This window comes from Plasmopara halstedii (genome assembly GCF_900000015.1).
Source record: "Plasmopara halstedii genome assembly, contig: Scaffold_292, whole genome shotgun sequence".
In the NCBI taxonomy this organism is placed as follows: domain Eukaryota; phylum Oomycota; class Peronosporomycetes; order Peronosporales; family Peronosporaceae; genus Plasmopara; species Plasmopara halstedii.
The window spans coordinates 427,856-441,869 of record NW_020187213.1 but is presented as its reverse complement, the minus strand read 5'-3'; the positions used below and the strand labels follow the sequence as shown (position 1 = coordinate 441,869).

Genomic DNA, 14,014 nt, shown 5'->3' with positions numbered 1-14,014 from the left:
CTCAAACGGTCCACAAAGACCACCACACCCGTGTTGCCCGCCGAGTCCTTCGGCAGGCTAAGCACAATGTGCATAGTCATGGTCAGCCAACACCCTGAGGGTACCGGTAAACTGGCCAGCGGCACCGCCGCATATAAGTAGGGTTTCACCCTTCTACACGTCTCACACGTGCCCACATATGTGCTTGTCCATTTGTACAGTTTGGGCAACCAATAGTGGCAACGCACAGCTCTGTGCGTTGCCACTCGTTCTCACGACCGAGATGACCGAATAGTGGGGTGTCGTGACACTTGTAGAAGATATGATATTTGTCATCGTGAGATACCACATTCGTGGTGTATCCGTCGAATCGGTGCTATAATCAGCAACCTTTTACTCAACGAATGTCGGTGCAACCGTGCGTGCAATCGCGCCGACAATTTCTTGTCCGAGTTTTCAAATTTCTTGCTCCCGAGAGCCTGTAGCAGCGATACGCACGCGCGGATGTGGCGCGGATCAAATTTGTCACTGACGACGTCGCCGTCGTGACATGAGCAAGTTCATAATTCGGTCTGCGTGACAACGCGTCAGCATAAGCATTCTGCTTTCTTGGCTTATACTCTACCTCGAAGTTATATTCTGCAAAGAATGAGAGCCACCTGGCCATCCTCTGTCAGAGGTGAGGCGACTGAGTCGCAGTGGGTCGTGACGCATGATTTCTGTAGATCACAAACGGCTTTGAGCCGAGCAGGTGCACCCCAATCATGACAAGTGCATACTCCATCGCAGTGGACTGGGTAGTTCTTCTCCGCAGCTCTAAGCCGGCGAGATTCGAACTCGATCACCTAATCTTGCCTCTCGGCGTCTACTTGCAGCAGTGCACAGCCAATGGCAAAGTCCAAAACGTCACTGACGACACTAAAAGGGCGATAAGGGTCTGACAACGACAGTATTGCCGCATGAAGGAGATTCGGTACATGGACTTTTGATGCCGTAGAATCATGTGTAAAAAATTTGGTACATCCATACAAAAAACTGACGCTTGTACCAAGGATTTGTACTCACAAAGGTCTTTTAATATTCCTCTTATATGATTTATGTAGCTGTTTACGCCTGCGCTGACTGGAACATCTCATGTAGCTGTCTTTGACCCTGTCAAAATCCTCCCGATGCTCGATGTCCCAACACCATTCCGCATCATTCACAAGGAGATTAGACAAATGCCGTGCTATTTCTGCGTAATTTGCGCTATACTTGTGGAAGTAATTAGCGAGTCCAAGCCACTTGCGCAAGTCCTTTTGGCTGTTTGGAACCGGCCAGTCTACAATGGCCTCGGCCTTAGCGGGATCCACTCGAATACCACGCTTTCCAGTGAAGCACCCTAAAAGATGATTTCTTTCGCGCCGAAGATGCACTCATCTGCATGAGATTACAGCTTATTCGTGCGCATGCACTCAAGATTCGCTCTCAAATGCACGATGTGATTTTTCTTATCTGTCCTCCCGTGCCCCGCACGACTGTGGACGAAGATGTCGTCGAAGTATGTTTGTGCATACGCCCGATGGGTCCTATACAATTGCGTCACAAGGCGATAAAAAGTTGCTGGTGTATGTGACAGCCTTGCGGTATCACCAGCCACTCCCAATGCATCCTGCTTGGAGCATTCACCGCTGTCAGCGGAATATCACTTGCTCTCATGAGCAATTGGTAGTAACCATCAACCAAGCCGAGCGCGCTGTTCTTTGTATAGCCATCCATTTGCTCTGGAGAACATCTTTTTAAATAATCGGCGTCTGTGCCGGAATAGTGGCAGCGTTTAGCTTATTGTAAGCGTGAACGATAGGTCACTTGCCGTTCGGCTTCTGGACACAAAACGTCGGGGGAGACTTGCCCTCACGCACCATTTCTGCGTCGTGCTTCGCACAAATAAAGGCGTCAATGACGTTACACTGCTCCTTGGATATGGGCCATTGGGTGTTTCGCAGTATTTTGTTCCCGGAACCAGGCCAATCTCATGACGCACATCTCGGTCCGGAGGTAGGACCGACGGCGGGTCTTTGGAGAAGACGTCATAAAATTTCTTTACCAAATGATAGTGCGGATCAGGGGGATCCTTCAGGATCGATGATCCGCTTTGTGCGCTCAGCACTCTCTTGGTGTCCTCCAGGACAGCTACATCCAGAAGCGACGATGAGTTAATATCCTCTTCCGGTCGTATAATGACCACTTCGGCTATGTCGCTTGCTTTCAAGGCACCGCCGAACTCTTCGAGGGACATCTCGTCCAGATCAAGAAGAGCATTCACCACAGGAATAGCCTCGATGGTGACGTCGCCGTCATCCTCCCCGTCATACCGTTGACGAGGGTGTAGAACAGTTAGTTCTAACTAACTGTTACAGCGGCATCGAATGTTATCTGCAAGACGCTATGCACCCATTCTGACCCACGATATATACCGTAGACATATCCTGAGTCAGAATGGGTGCATAGCGTCTTGCAGATAACATTCGATGCCGCTGTCGCCTCTCCACAGAGGTTGTACGACTCGGCGGGGTCAGTGGAAATATGCGCTGGGCTTCGTCCAGTATCCCCACCCCCCTCTCCCTACCGGAGCCTTGATGATATTAAAAACATCTGACGAAGAGCTGCTAGCTCCGCAGTCTTCGTCCAGTTGATAACGTGCCATTCCACGCGCATCTGAAGGACCTTGCCAAGATTCCTCGGACCTCGTCCGACCATGCTACTCATAGCATGCAGCAACTGCTTCGTAACGTGAGCAATACTCAGTGGAATACGTGCACTCCACGTGCATCACTAGGACCTCGCCCTCAATGCCTCGGCCCTTGGCCAACCATGCCACTCTTGGCATGCAGCAGCTACTTCAATACTTGAGCAGCGCTCAGTGGGCTACGTGTCACTCCACGTTCCGCCCGCGAGCCATGCCCGGGGCTCTGGTCCAATACACCTTTAGTGTTCGACAATTCGGATACTCCAATATTCAGTACATTGGCCGCCCCGGACCAGTGCTCGCGCCAATAGCGCTTCTGCTTCCTAGCAAAGATTGGTTCATGACTCACCACAGCTTATCCACAAGACGTGCGCGTTGCGCCCAAGTTCTTCGATCTTCAATTGATCTATGGTTTATAGTGTTCCAATCATACCGTACCAAGGATGGGGACATACTTTGAACTAAGTCTAAGACTAAACAGCGTTCCACGCTCTCGAAGTAAAAAAAAGTTGACGCCGAGGTCCACACATGTAGCCGTCACTAAGCGAACAGTAAATATTCATTCGCGCTTTCCGAGCCTCAGCAAACAGCTGACTTCCTTCGATCGTGGAGCATCGAGCATAATTTTTCCGGCGCCCCTGATTTGCTAAAGATCTTCCATGGCTTTTCAAAGCCCTTCACGGTCGCTTCCACGACCAGCAAGCATGGCTGCAAACACGTTCCGTGTTCAAGAGCACGGAGCTCCTCGAGCTGGGCCCTACTGTCCTCTACCTCATTGATGCTCAACAGAACTCAGTTCTTTTTAGTAGGGTACTGGGTGTTGTCGTTTTCCCGCTACAAGCCAAACTGGTAAGAAGCGGGACGTCAGTTCGATGAACCATGACGCGCCTTGCGCAGGGGACAACGAGTCCAAAGATGACGGGAGTCTTCACAGACAGAACACCGTCGGGTGCTCGATCGCCGCCCGGCATCTCGGAGCTCTGTTTCCTTGTCCTCAACACAGCTGAGATCCATCGGTCCAGGCGCGCTCGAAGAGCTATGAGGGTGTGCATTCCAATCAAGTCGTGCCAGCTTCAAGTTGATATCGGCATTCAATGCCACATTCACTGCTTCTTTTTTAGAAGACGGGTGCATACGGAAGACTTCCATTCTAGCCACGCCAGTGCGGGGGCCCTCCATAAAGACGGTCACTGTGACCGCCTCGGGGAGAGGATCGGCTGCCATTCCGGCAATCAGAGTACGCAACCCCTTGACAAAGTCCACCAATTCCTTCTTGTTCTGTCGAGCGGCAAGGAAACGCGATCGCACGCGATATGCCTGGTTAGGCGGCAAGAACACTCGTAAAAGTTGCAGCTTCAGCTCTTCCAGGAGGGAAACGCCGCTTCGACCGAAATGCCGCACGTCTGTTCCCCTTCTCGCGCTTGGCCAAGAGTAAACTCAACCTTAACCCAAGCAAATGAACTCTTCCGTTCAAAATGTAAAAATGTACTTCTTGGTTTTATTTGCGGCAAAGCCGCCTGTATCCAAATATATAGGTTATCATAACTAAATAGTAAAACCTAATTAAAATGCATAACTACTGGCAGTCCAGCCACATAGTGAATTTTTGTTAAGGTGTCGTCACACCATTGTGTGATTACACCGTATTGTATGGTCACATCATCTTGTGTGACCCACTTCTTCATACTAACCCCGTTACACTTGGGGTATAGGGTCTATGTGTTATTGTTTTTTTATGGCCACAACAAAATGACTGTGTTCTGACAAAGCTCTGAAGGCTTACAATTATAGTAGCACCAAACAGCCATTTTCGACACAGGCGATGTGCTCTCACGCTAATGAGGGCAGTGAAAGTCGACAATTTGAAAGTGTTGTCGTAGAGCGTCTACAAGAAGTAGCTGGATATGCCCAATTCTCAAAGCCAGTCTATCAAACAATTTAGGCCAACATAGCTCACTTTGCTTTTGACTTCAGAAAGCTAGCACTCTCACAAGCTCATTATCCAAACTTTTAGAAATCAGGAGCAGCGCCGATTCAATCATAACTCCAAAGCAAATTTTCTTGACTTGCCTGCCATCCTATAGCACCAAGCCTTTGAATTTATATACTTCAGCAATTATAGTTGCTTTTGTTGGCCGCGTCTTCCGATAATTGATCAAAATATAAACTATGCGTGTCATGATTGGTGGACTGACAGATCAAAGACAATTCTCAAGTGTGTTATTTATTGTGTAATGTTACTTTGTGGGTGCATTATCGGTCACACACCAAATGCGAATTAATCTGAAAAGCTGCCGCAACATCATTAGAATTTAGGGCTAGCCAATACCATAGGCCTTCTTCAAAATGTCACCAGATCTGTTTTGCCTTTCATTGTCATAATGCAAATCATCACAGGTGAGGCCTAAAGCCACGTGTTGTTTACGCAATTTCATGTTTTCCGTTCTCATCATTTACTGCGGTTGTGGAGTTGACTGCGATTCAGTCGTCTCTGTTTGTGAAGGATCGTCGTCCTCTTCTCTTCCCTCCGAAATCGTGTTGTTAGCCACGCTCATGGTTGTAGACGCCGGTGTAGTCTTCGTCGTCTGGTTGTCACTTGTCTTGGCAACCTTAGGCATGGAAGTAGCGCCTTCTTCGGCATCATTTAGCGGTCGCTTCGTGCTACTACTTCCAGGTACCAAAGGGATCGAAGCGCTAGTCGTGGCGTCTCCACTAGCGCTAAACCGCGCAAGTCGCTGACTACGGCGCATAGCCTCTGGAGGTACGCTCTCGCCAGTCAGTGATAGATGCGGCGGATTTGATGCAGCGGGAGACGTCGCTGAAGGGATGGGCAGAGATATACCTGGTTTGCCAAATACAAGCCCGCTTGGGCCTCCTGACCCAAATGCACCAAAGCTCGTGCCAGCACTAAATTCCAAGTGTTCTGGCGTCTCCGATACTGTCACCGTCTCGGTTATTGCAGGTGAAACAACTGTGACAGCACTAGCAGAAGGAACGAGATCTTTCGTCGAGGTAGACCGAGTTGCACCACCCACCTGCTTTTTTATCGACCGTAGCGCATATTGGCGCAACTGTTCCTCGGACGTCATTGCAGACTCGTGATTTGAGCTCTCTGTCTCTACTTTCGTAGGTACGACCACCGGGGGCACGGGCACTGATAGTGCAGATGTAGGTGCGATTTCAGTGGCTGCTTGAGCTGGAGAGATTACCACAGGCTTCACTGTTGGTTGATAAATAGAAAGCGCTGGCGCAGTCGTAGCATTTGCTGTCGAGGTGGCAGTATTTACGGTTGATATTACTGTACTGATGGGCAGACATTGTGGAGATGAAGAGGCTGCAGAAGCAACTGATATGGTGCCTTGTGCAGCTATCGGAGCAACAGATTTATTTGCTTCAGTCGTGACAGCGCTTGACTGCGATACCACCGGCTCAGTCTGGGCTCCTGGCTTTGGTGACGAAAACAACAGCGCAGGAGCTGCACTTGGCTTGGATAGAGCTGGAGCTGGCTTCGTAGGGGCTGTACTTGTTGCCTGAGAAGATATCTGTGGAGGTGAACCGGGTGGAGAAAGTAAAGGTGTTTTATCTTGTGGTACAGAAGACTGGGAAGCGTTCGCGGCGTTATCCTTTAACTCGCTATTTTCTTTCTTCAAAGTCTTTAATCCCGACATCAAACGCGCGTTAAAATCCTTAAGCTGCGTACTTTTCTTTGTTTCTATCTCCAATTGCGCCTTTAAAGCTTGGCGTTCTTTCTCCCATGATGCACTAACACCACTAGCTGCTGCAACGCTCTCTTGCCTCGCAACCTCACACGTTGCCAACTTCATTTCCAATGCGGACTTCTCCGTCGTCACAGTGCTTATTTGTGTCTGAACGGAGATAAGCTTAGCCTCTAACATTGCAACGACACTTGTACGATCCTCCACTTCTTTGTTTTTCTCTGCAAGCTGTTTGGTCAAAGCCTCCGCCTTATTCTTCCAGTTTTTGGCAAAACCTTTAATACGCTCGTATTGTTTCATCCAGTTTTCGACTTTTTTCTTCTCTTCTTCGAGTTCTTTGCCACCTCTTGAACGTAGCGTCTCTAGTTCTGCCTTCAAAGCACTTTGTCCGGTCTTTATTTTGGCCAGCTCCTCTGTCATCGCTTCTTTCTCTAATAGGAGCTTTTCATGATCTGCCGGGTCAATCTGCTGATACTTTTCTACCAATTGATCGACACGTTGTTTCCAGCGTTTGTTAGCATCATTAAGCGTTTCAACTTCCTGTTTTAAAGACGCCACTTGGATCTTGAGCGAGGTCTCAGCGTTTTGCAAAGGCACAATTTTTGCCTCAAGATTTCGAACCTTTGCCTCTGCTTCCTTGAACCTCGCTAGGTTCTTTTGATTCTCGTCGCGCAAAGTCGCATTGCTTTCGCGCAACAGACTCAGTTGCTCTATTTGAGCCACGCGCTTTTCGTCATCAGCAGAAGATACTGTTGCCTGCTGGCTAGCAGCAGTTGCTGCATCAGAAAGGAATTTCACTTCTTCACGAAGGCGGATAATCGTGCTCTCTAGGCTAAAGATCTGGGCACGACTACGCTGAACTTCTTGCTGTGATATTTCTAATTTTGACTCGGCGATCTCGCTTGTTTTGCGCAAATAAGCGACTACACTTCTGAGGTCATCAATTTCTTTGTCATGTGCGTTGAATGCTACGACCGCTTCACCAGCATCCTGTTGAGAGCCTGACACGTTCAGCAATTCTTGTTCGTGAGCACGACGTACCTGAGTCGCTGCGCGCTCTAGCTGCGAATGTAATAGTTTATTTTGTTCCAAAACGACGTTCTTGGCCTCAACGGCATCGTCTAGATGCTTCTGCAAAGTCTCCAACTCAAGATTTAGCTCCTTTCTTACTGATTGCACCTTGATGTTCAGAGACTTGATAGTTGCCTCCTGTTCACATACAACCTTGCGAAGTTCCTCCATTTCTCGACGCGACGATGACGACTTTGCCACCTCCGCCGCATGAAGTTGCAGCTCGCGCTCATAGTTATCCTGAGTGGTGTCCAAAACACGCTTCATCTTCCCCATCTCTTCCCGTACACTGTTCAATTGCTGGACAGCATTGTCAAGTTGAAGCTGCAGCATCGTTTGCTTCTCAATAGCTTCGCTAATTGCTCGCTTACGCGTCTGCTCGTCTCGATTAATTTCTTCGCGCAAGGCATGATTTTTTGCAGTTTGCTCCGCGAGCTCTGCACGAGCTTTATCCAGCTCGGCACCTAGACTATTGCGAGAATTCTCGAGTGCCAGCACCTTTTCAGCCTCACTGCGCTTCCATTTCTCGCTAGCACTCGATAACTCAATCAAAGTCTTGTCATTTGCTTCAGCTAGAGCTTTGTACTTGATCACGCTTTCGGCTAAGGTCTTCTTTGATACAAGCAATGTCTGTAGTTCATGTTGAGCATCACGCAGCTGCACCTCCAGTGTCGCGACACGTTCGTTGACTGAGGTGTTAGCTCCCTTTCGAAGCTGTTCACGCAGATGCGTGGTCTCCTGCTCCAGCAACGTCGACTTGCTCTCCAGAGCTGTCTTCTGTTCTTCGAGCCGCACAAGCTGCTCTTTTAATTGACCGTGTCTCTCCTTTAGCTTTTGTAATTCTGTCAATGCTGCCTGCTTCTCCCTCTCGGCAGCTAGAGCTTGCGCACCAGAAAGAGCCTCCTTTGTATCCAATTTCTCGTATGTCTCTTGTAGCTTTGTTTCCAACAGTGTCACTTTCTTCGTCAAGGTTTCTATTGCACGATGATCACGCTCTTCACGACCGGTCTCCATACGACGCGTCGACTCCATCAGCTTAAGCAAATTTGTGTTGTCAAGACGCAGAGTTGTCATCTCTTGCAACAGTTTCTCCTCATTTTTGCGCAAATAAGTTGCTTCACATACAGCTGAGTCTTTTTCAACAGATAGACTTTGCAGACGCGAATTTGCAGTCTCCAACTTTGCCTCAACATTTGCTAACATTGACTGGTGCTGCAAAATTGATGAGCTTAACTGGTCAGCCTTGGACCGCAAACGCACCAATTCATTCTCTGCGTTGGTGCAGCGTTCCTCCGAAGCTTCATAGCGCTCCTTGCTACAGGTTGCCTCCACTTGAGCTTGCATCTGTGCGAGTCTTAACTGCGAATTTTTATTGTGTTCTTGATCCAAATTTTCTTGCAACATTCTCAAACTAGCCTGCTTTTCCTTTTTGTAGTCCTCAAACTCCATTTGGATCTCACGAACCTTTGTACTCTCATTAAGGTCAAGTGAGTTACGGTTGCTGGGGGCTTTCTCTACAAAAAAAGAGCCCACTTTTGTGCTAGACGAATCGTTTCCGTCAAAAAATTTCGTGTCGGATTGAGCTAACAAAATACGATACATATCACGCTGCTTCACAATCGCTGTTATCATTTCACGCTCCTGCTCACGCTCAAGACGTAGTTCTTGAAGCTCCCTTCGAGCCTCAGATAAGCGCTTCTGAATGGCGCCAGGGATTCCATTTTCGGTTACTTCTTCATCTGAGTCGCCTGTAGTTATCAGGTGCGCTGACGTTTCTGTCGACTCAAGGTCACTCCCATTGCTTGATTTATTGTCTAATTTCGATTTGTTCATCTCGGTCAACTCACGAATTACGGCTAGCAGCTGTTGATTGCGCACTTGCAACTCTTCCACGTTCTTAAAGATGACTAAATTCTCGGATCCGACCTCTAGATTGTCCACTTGCTGGTGTTCCTTTTGCGAACGAAAAAGCAGATGCTGTACTTGACGCGAGAGGTCATCCATACTTTGTGCAAACGACTCGCACTTCTTTTCGAGCGCTGATTTTTCATTCCACGCCTGCTGCTCGTTATGCTTGCTCTTGACCAGTTCGTGCATGCAATGCTCCAACCGCTCGCTCAGTTGTGTGTGGCTGGCCACAGTTCGCTCATGATCTAGACGCAAAGCCATTAGCACAGGCGCTTTCTCCTGGACTTCCTTGACAATGCGGTCCATGTAAATTTGCAACTTTTCTTTTTCCTTGCGCTCCGCTTGTAGTGTTTCCTCAAGCTCGACAATATGATCAAACATCTGTTTCGGAGTCAGCCCATGGGCAGCTAAGTGAGCTTCTCCGGCAGCGGTTGACAGCTCTGCTATGGCACTGGTCGTTTGCAATGTAAGCATCTTTTTCTGTTCGAGTTCTTCGATCCTCTGCTCTGCATTCTGCAAATCGTCCTGTAAAGCCTGGATACGAGCCTCGGACGTCTCAGCCTGCTCACGAAACAAGTGCTCTACATGCTCCTTCGTGCGCTCTGTCTCACGAATCAGTGCTTTTTCAGAGTCATCCAGCGACTTACGCAGCGAATCACACAGCCTTTGTAATTCCGACACGCGAGCTGTTGCGTGGTCTGCAGACTCCTGGTATAATGTTGCGAGACGGCGTTGTGCATTCAACTCGTTTTGCAATGCCTCCTCATCATGCACCTTGGAAGCTTGCAGCTCTTTAAGGGCCTCTTTGCTTTTGATCAACGCGTTTTCCATTTTTTGATTCGCTAACCTTGCACTCTCGAGCTGGCGTTTAGTTGATGCAAGCTCCTCTGCACTGCGAATCTTGAGCTCTTCCAACTCGTGCGTGAGTGAGGCCAGAGTCAACCGTAGCTCCTGAATAATTTTTGTCTTCTCGCTTAACTGAGATTCGAGCCACTGTGAGTGTTGCTGAGCTACTTCTGTCTCCTTCTTGGCTCTTGATAATGCATTGGTCAGTGGCGCCACTTGTGCTTCCTGTTGACTCGCACGTTCGAGTGACTGCATTTCTTGACGCTGGACATCTACAAGTAGGCGATTCTGCTCTCTAACTGTAGACTGTAACTCCTCGGTTTCTGAGAGTCGGCGCTCGGCCAACGAAGCGGCCATCTGCAGCTTAAAACTCAAGGAATCTTTCTCCATGGTCAACTGCAGCATCTGCTGCTTCAGCTGATTCGCCTCTTCATTGCGCTCGGCTGCGAGCTTAGTTTTGCGCTCAACTTCTGCCACTGCAATTAACAATCATTTATGTAAGAATGCGACTAGTGAGATCAAATTCTGAATGTGCGCGACTTACAAGCTGCCGCTTTGTCCGCCACTAGTGCTTGGCGATCGTTCTCTGCTAGCGTAAATTCGCTTTTGAGCGCCAAATACTTTGCCTCCAACTCATGCAGCAATTGTTCTGAGGATTGTGTCAAATCGTTAGTGCATAACTCACGCAAAAAAAACTCTTTTTGACCTCCGCATTGACATCCATCAAACGTGGATTGAAGGTGAAATGAGAGAGTATCATACGGAGCACAAGAGGCCCACAAACGCACCTTGATTAATACTAGAGGCGGTCAGAGCGGCTGCGTCACCCTCCGTCGCCATCTTCGCTTGAAGCTTTGACGTTTGGCCCACAAAATTTTAACACTTTTGGGATGGATATGTGAGGAGAATATGTGGTGTGGTGGGCACAAAAAACTTGAGAGTACAATTTATTATTTATTTGTAATAAACGGTCTTGACGAATATTCATATTCTACCATTCTATGATGCTTTAGAAATACCAACAATAATATAATTGAGCGGAGTGAGACGTATATATTATAAATTGGTTCATCTTACGATAACATCATTCTTGAAATAGCATGTAACTACTATTACTTTAGAGACTCTCTGTTCATCTGTCAACGTGGACCCTTTGCGTCGAAGCTTTTTCTGTCCAAGGTGCACGGCAACTTCAGTGCGATCGGTGATACTTGTAGTCAATTCTTGCGAGAGTATTGTAGGTAGAAAACAATTTCTTTGAATACCTATCACAGAGCATCTAGACACGCTCGGAAATAGGAACGATGCAGCGGGGCTGCCGTAGCTCTTTAATTATAAGAAGCTAAGCTAAGGATATCGACCTTATGTTACCAGTACGAGTGTAGCGAATCGCAATCCGCTACCTCTAAGAGTATCCCAAAACCTTAACCAAGGCAAATGAAGTCTTCTGCTAGAGAAGCCAATATCTTAAACCTGAGGTTCTCCTAATAAATATAGCAATACCAAATTAATATAGTAGACCCTAATTAATATGCATTACTATTGGCAATCCTGCTGCACGTAGTGGCTTCGACACACTATTGCGTGATTACACCAACTTGTGTAATCCACACCTATGTATGGTCACACCATCTTGCGACCCGCCCTATTTCATATAAGGGTACGTGTAACCTCGTTACACGTACCCTATCCTATGTACTCATAATGTTGTAGCTCGCGGACAGAAAAATGCGTCGAACATGAGATTTTTTTAAAAGCCATGCCTTTGGTCGGTGCCATTTACATTTTCATTAGCTCATCAGTAGACAGCATTGACGACTTTTGTGTAAGGCCTTTGTCTAAAAGCTTTGTCCTTCTGGTGGTGTTGGTTAAAGAATTCACATTAACTGTCGCTTCATTCGAGGCTCGCGTGTCCGAGACACCATTACATTCTTAAGAATTTCCTTGAACATTCTCCCTCGATGATCTCTGTGTCGATGACGCGCAAAACGCCAGTCTAGCTGGTTCCGAGAGCGCCCGCAGGCAAAGCCCTTCTTCTGCATAGGTGCATCTCCAAACAAGCACATCCCGAGCCCTCGGCAACCGAGCGCCACACACCACGTCCGCCCCGGGTGGAGGACTTCCTTGTCGAGGAGTCGGAGAAAGTCGCTACAAGTCGGATACTCCTTTCTTAGCATGGTAAAACGAGGAGGATGAGGTGCGCCAACGGCGCGACGTGAGCTCAGCTTGAACCTTGAGGACACCGTGTCCGTTTCCCGACCTCTCGACTTCCGGAGGGGGTGGTATTGTTACCAATCGCCTCGACGAGACACAGGAGCAGTGATTGAATGCAGCCCACAGGGCGGCTCTCATGCGCTCGTATCCACGTTCGGTCTTAGACCCGGGTGGAGTACGGCTTCCGCCGGCGGATCCCGCTACTAAAGCGAAAGACACGATCACCCGATCTTTGGCGTCTACGTAGTCGGGCCCCCGGCCACTACACAATCTGAGCTTGACCAGCGGAAAGCTCTTTGAGCTCGCGCTTTGGTACCACACCCAATGTATCGGTACTGCTCTCGACTTCGAGCTCAAAGAGGAGGCGCACCTGCACCCGCAATGCGGACTATTCCCGTGATGCTCGCCCCTGGCAAAACCGCTGTAAATGATGATAAGTACTTTGAGCGATGGGTGTGCTGGAAATGGAAACTTCCTTACTGTCCAACATACAGCGAAGCCACAAGGAGGTGGACGTGCGCGTTGAGCGCCTTCTTAGAATTGAGTCTGCCAGCCTCAAGGCGCAACGCCGACTTCCTGCTTCTTGTCGCCCTGCGACACATGAAATCATCCATCACGTTCCCGCGAGCTCTGTGGTTTTTCACATGGGAGAGTCTACGACCACAGCACTTCAGGGTACAAGACGACGCGAAGTGTCATGATCGCGTTCACGACGTCTGAGAAGTGGCACCTCAAGCTACCACGAGATCTCGGAGTTTGGGTATCCCTGCCACTTCACAAGATATTCTTTAAACCCCGTCGACGACGTCGACTCACTAGGCGCTTCACGTGGTAGTGGACGCCACCATTGTCGTCGCGAAGAATCGGCTGCGGACGGTGAGAAGCGATGCTCTTCGAGCTTTGGAGGACAAAGTCCGTTGTAACCGCCACACTGCCGAGCATCTTTCCGAGGTCGTCCACCACTGAGCGGAAATCTCGAAAGCCTGGAGCACTTTGTGCACCGACTGCCTCACGTTGAGGATAATCGCGCTCTGTCGGAGCGGCTCCTAGCCGTCAAGCAGACAAATACGTCACTCCGTGCGACGGTGGAGCACCTTACACCATTGGAAACGGAAAATCTTGCACTCCATGTTCAGAACCAGTTGCTGGTTCAGCTTTTGGGTGGCCGAGTGCCTTTAGGCGCCGCCCCGGCGCCAACGCTTCCGCGTTCACTTGCGCCAGATCCCAGTACAGCTTAAGCAGGCCCACAAGTGGGTGAGCATCCTTTTCGCAAGGTTCAGCGTATACGCAAGGCCTCGCTTGGCCACGACCTAACTAGGTCCAATAAACCGCGGACGGAGCTTTGTATTTAAGACAGCAGAGAGAAAGGTGTTTAGCATTTAAAAAGACCAGGTCTTCGACCTCAATTTTTTAACATTTCTTCTGCTTCTTCCATCTGCATATTCTTTCTGTATGTCTTGGTTTCAAGCCATCGCATCGCGAACATGTCGAGGACACTCAGTCTGGTAGACAGGAAGTTATCGATTTCTTTTCGGACAGGGAGGGGGCTGAA

At 48.7% G+C, this 14,014-nt stretch overlaps 1 protein-coding gene across 1 annotated transcript; it reads right to left on the bottom strand.

The window, feature by feature from the left end:
- Positions 1 to 5,160: 5,160 nt before the first annotated feature.
- On the bottom strand, positions 5,161 to 11,088 carry PHALS_05925 (nuclear mitotic apparatus; the record flags this gene model as incomplete). The annotated part of the gene is made up of 3 exons (XM_024723246.1): positions 5,161 to 10,724; positions 10,793 to 10,897; positions 11,037 to 11,088. 3 exons carry the CDS (start codon positions 11,086 to 11,088, stop codon positions 5,161 to 5,163), a joined length of 5,721 nt encoding a protein of 1,906 aa, XP_024574243.1.
- Between the last annotated feature and the right edge of the window lie 2,926 nt (positions 11,089 to 14,014).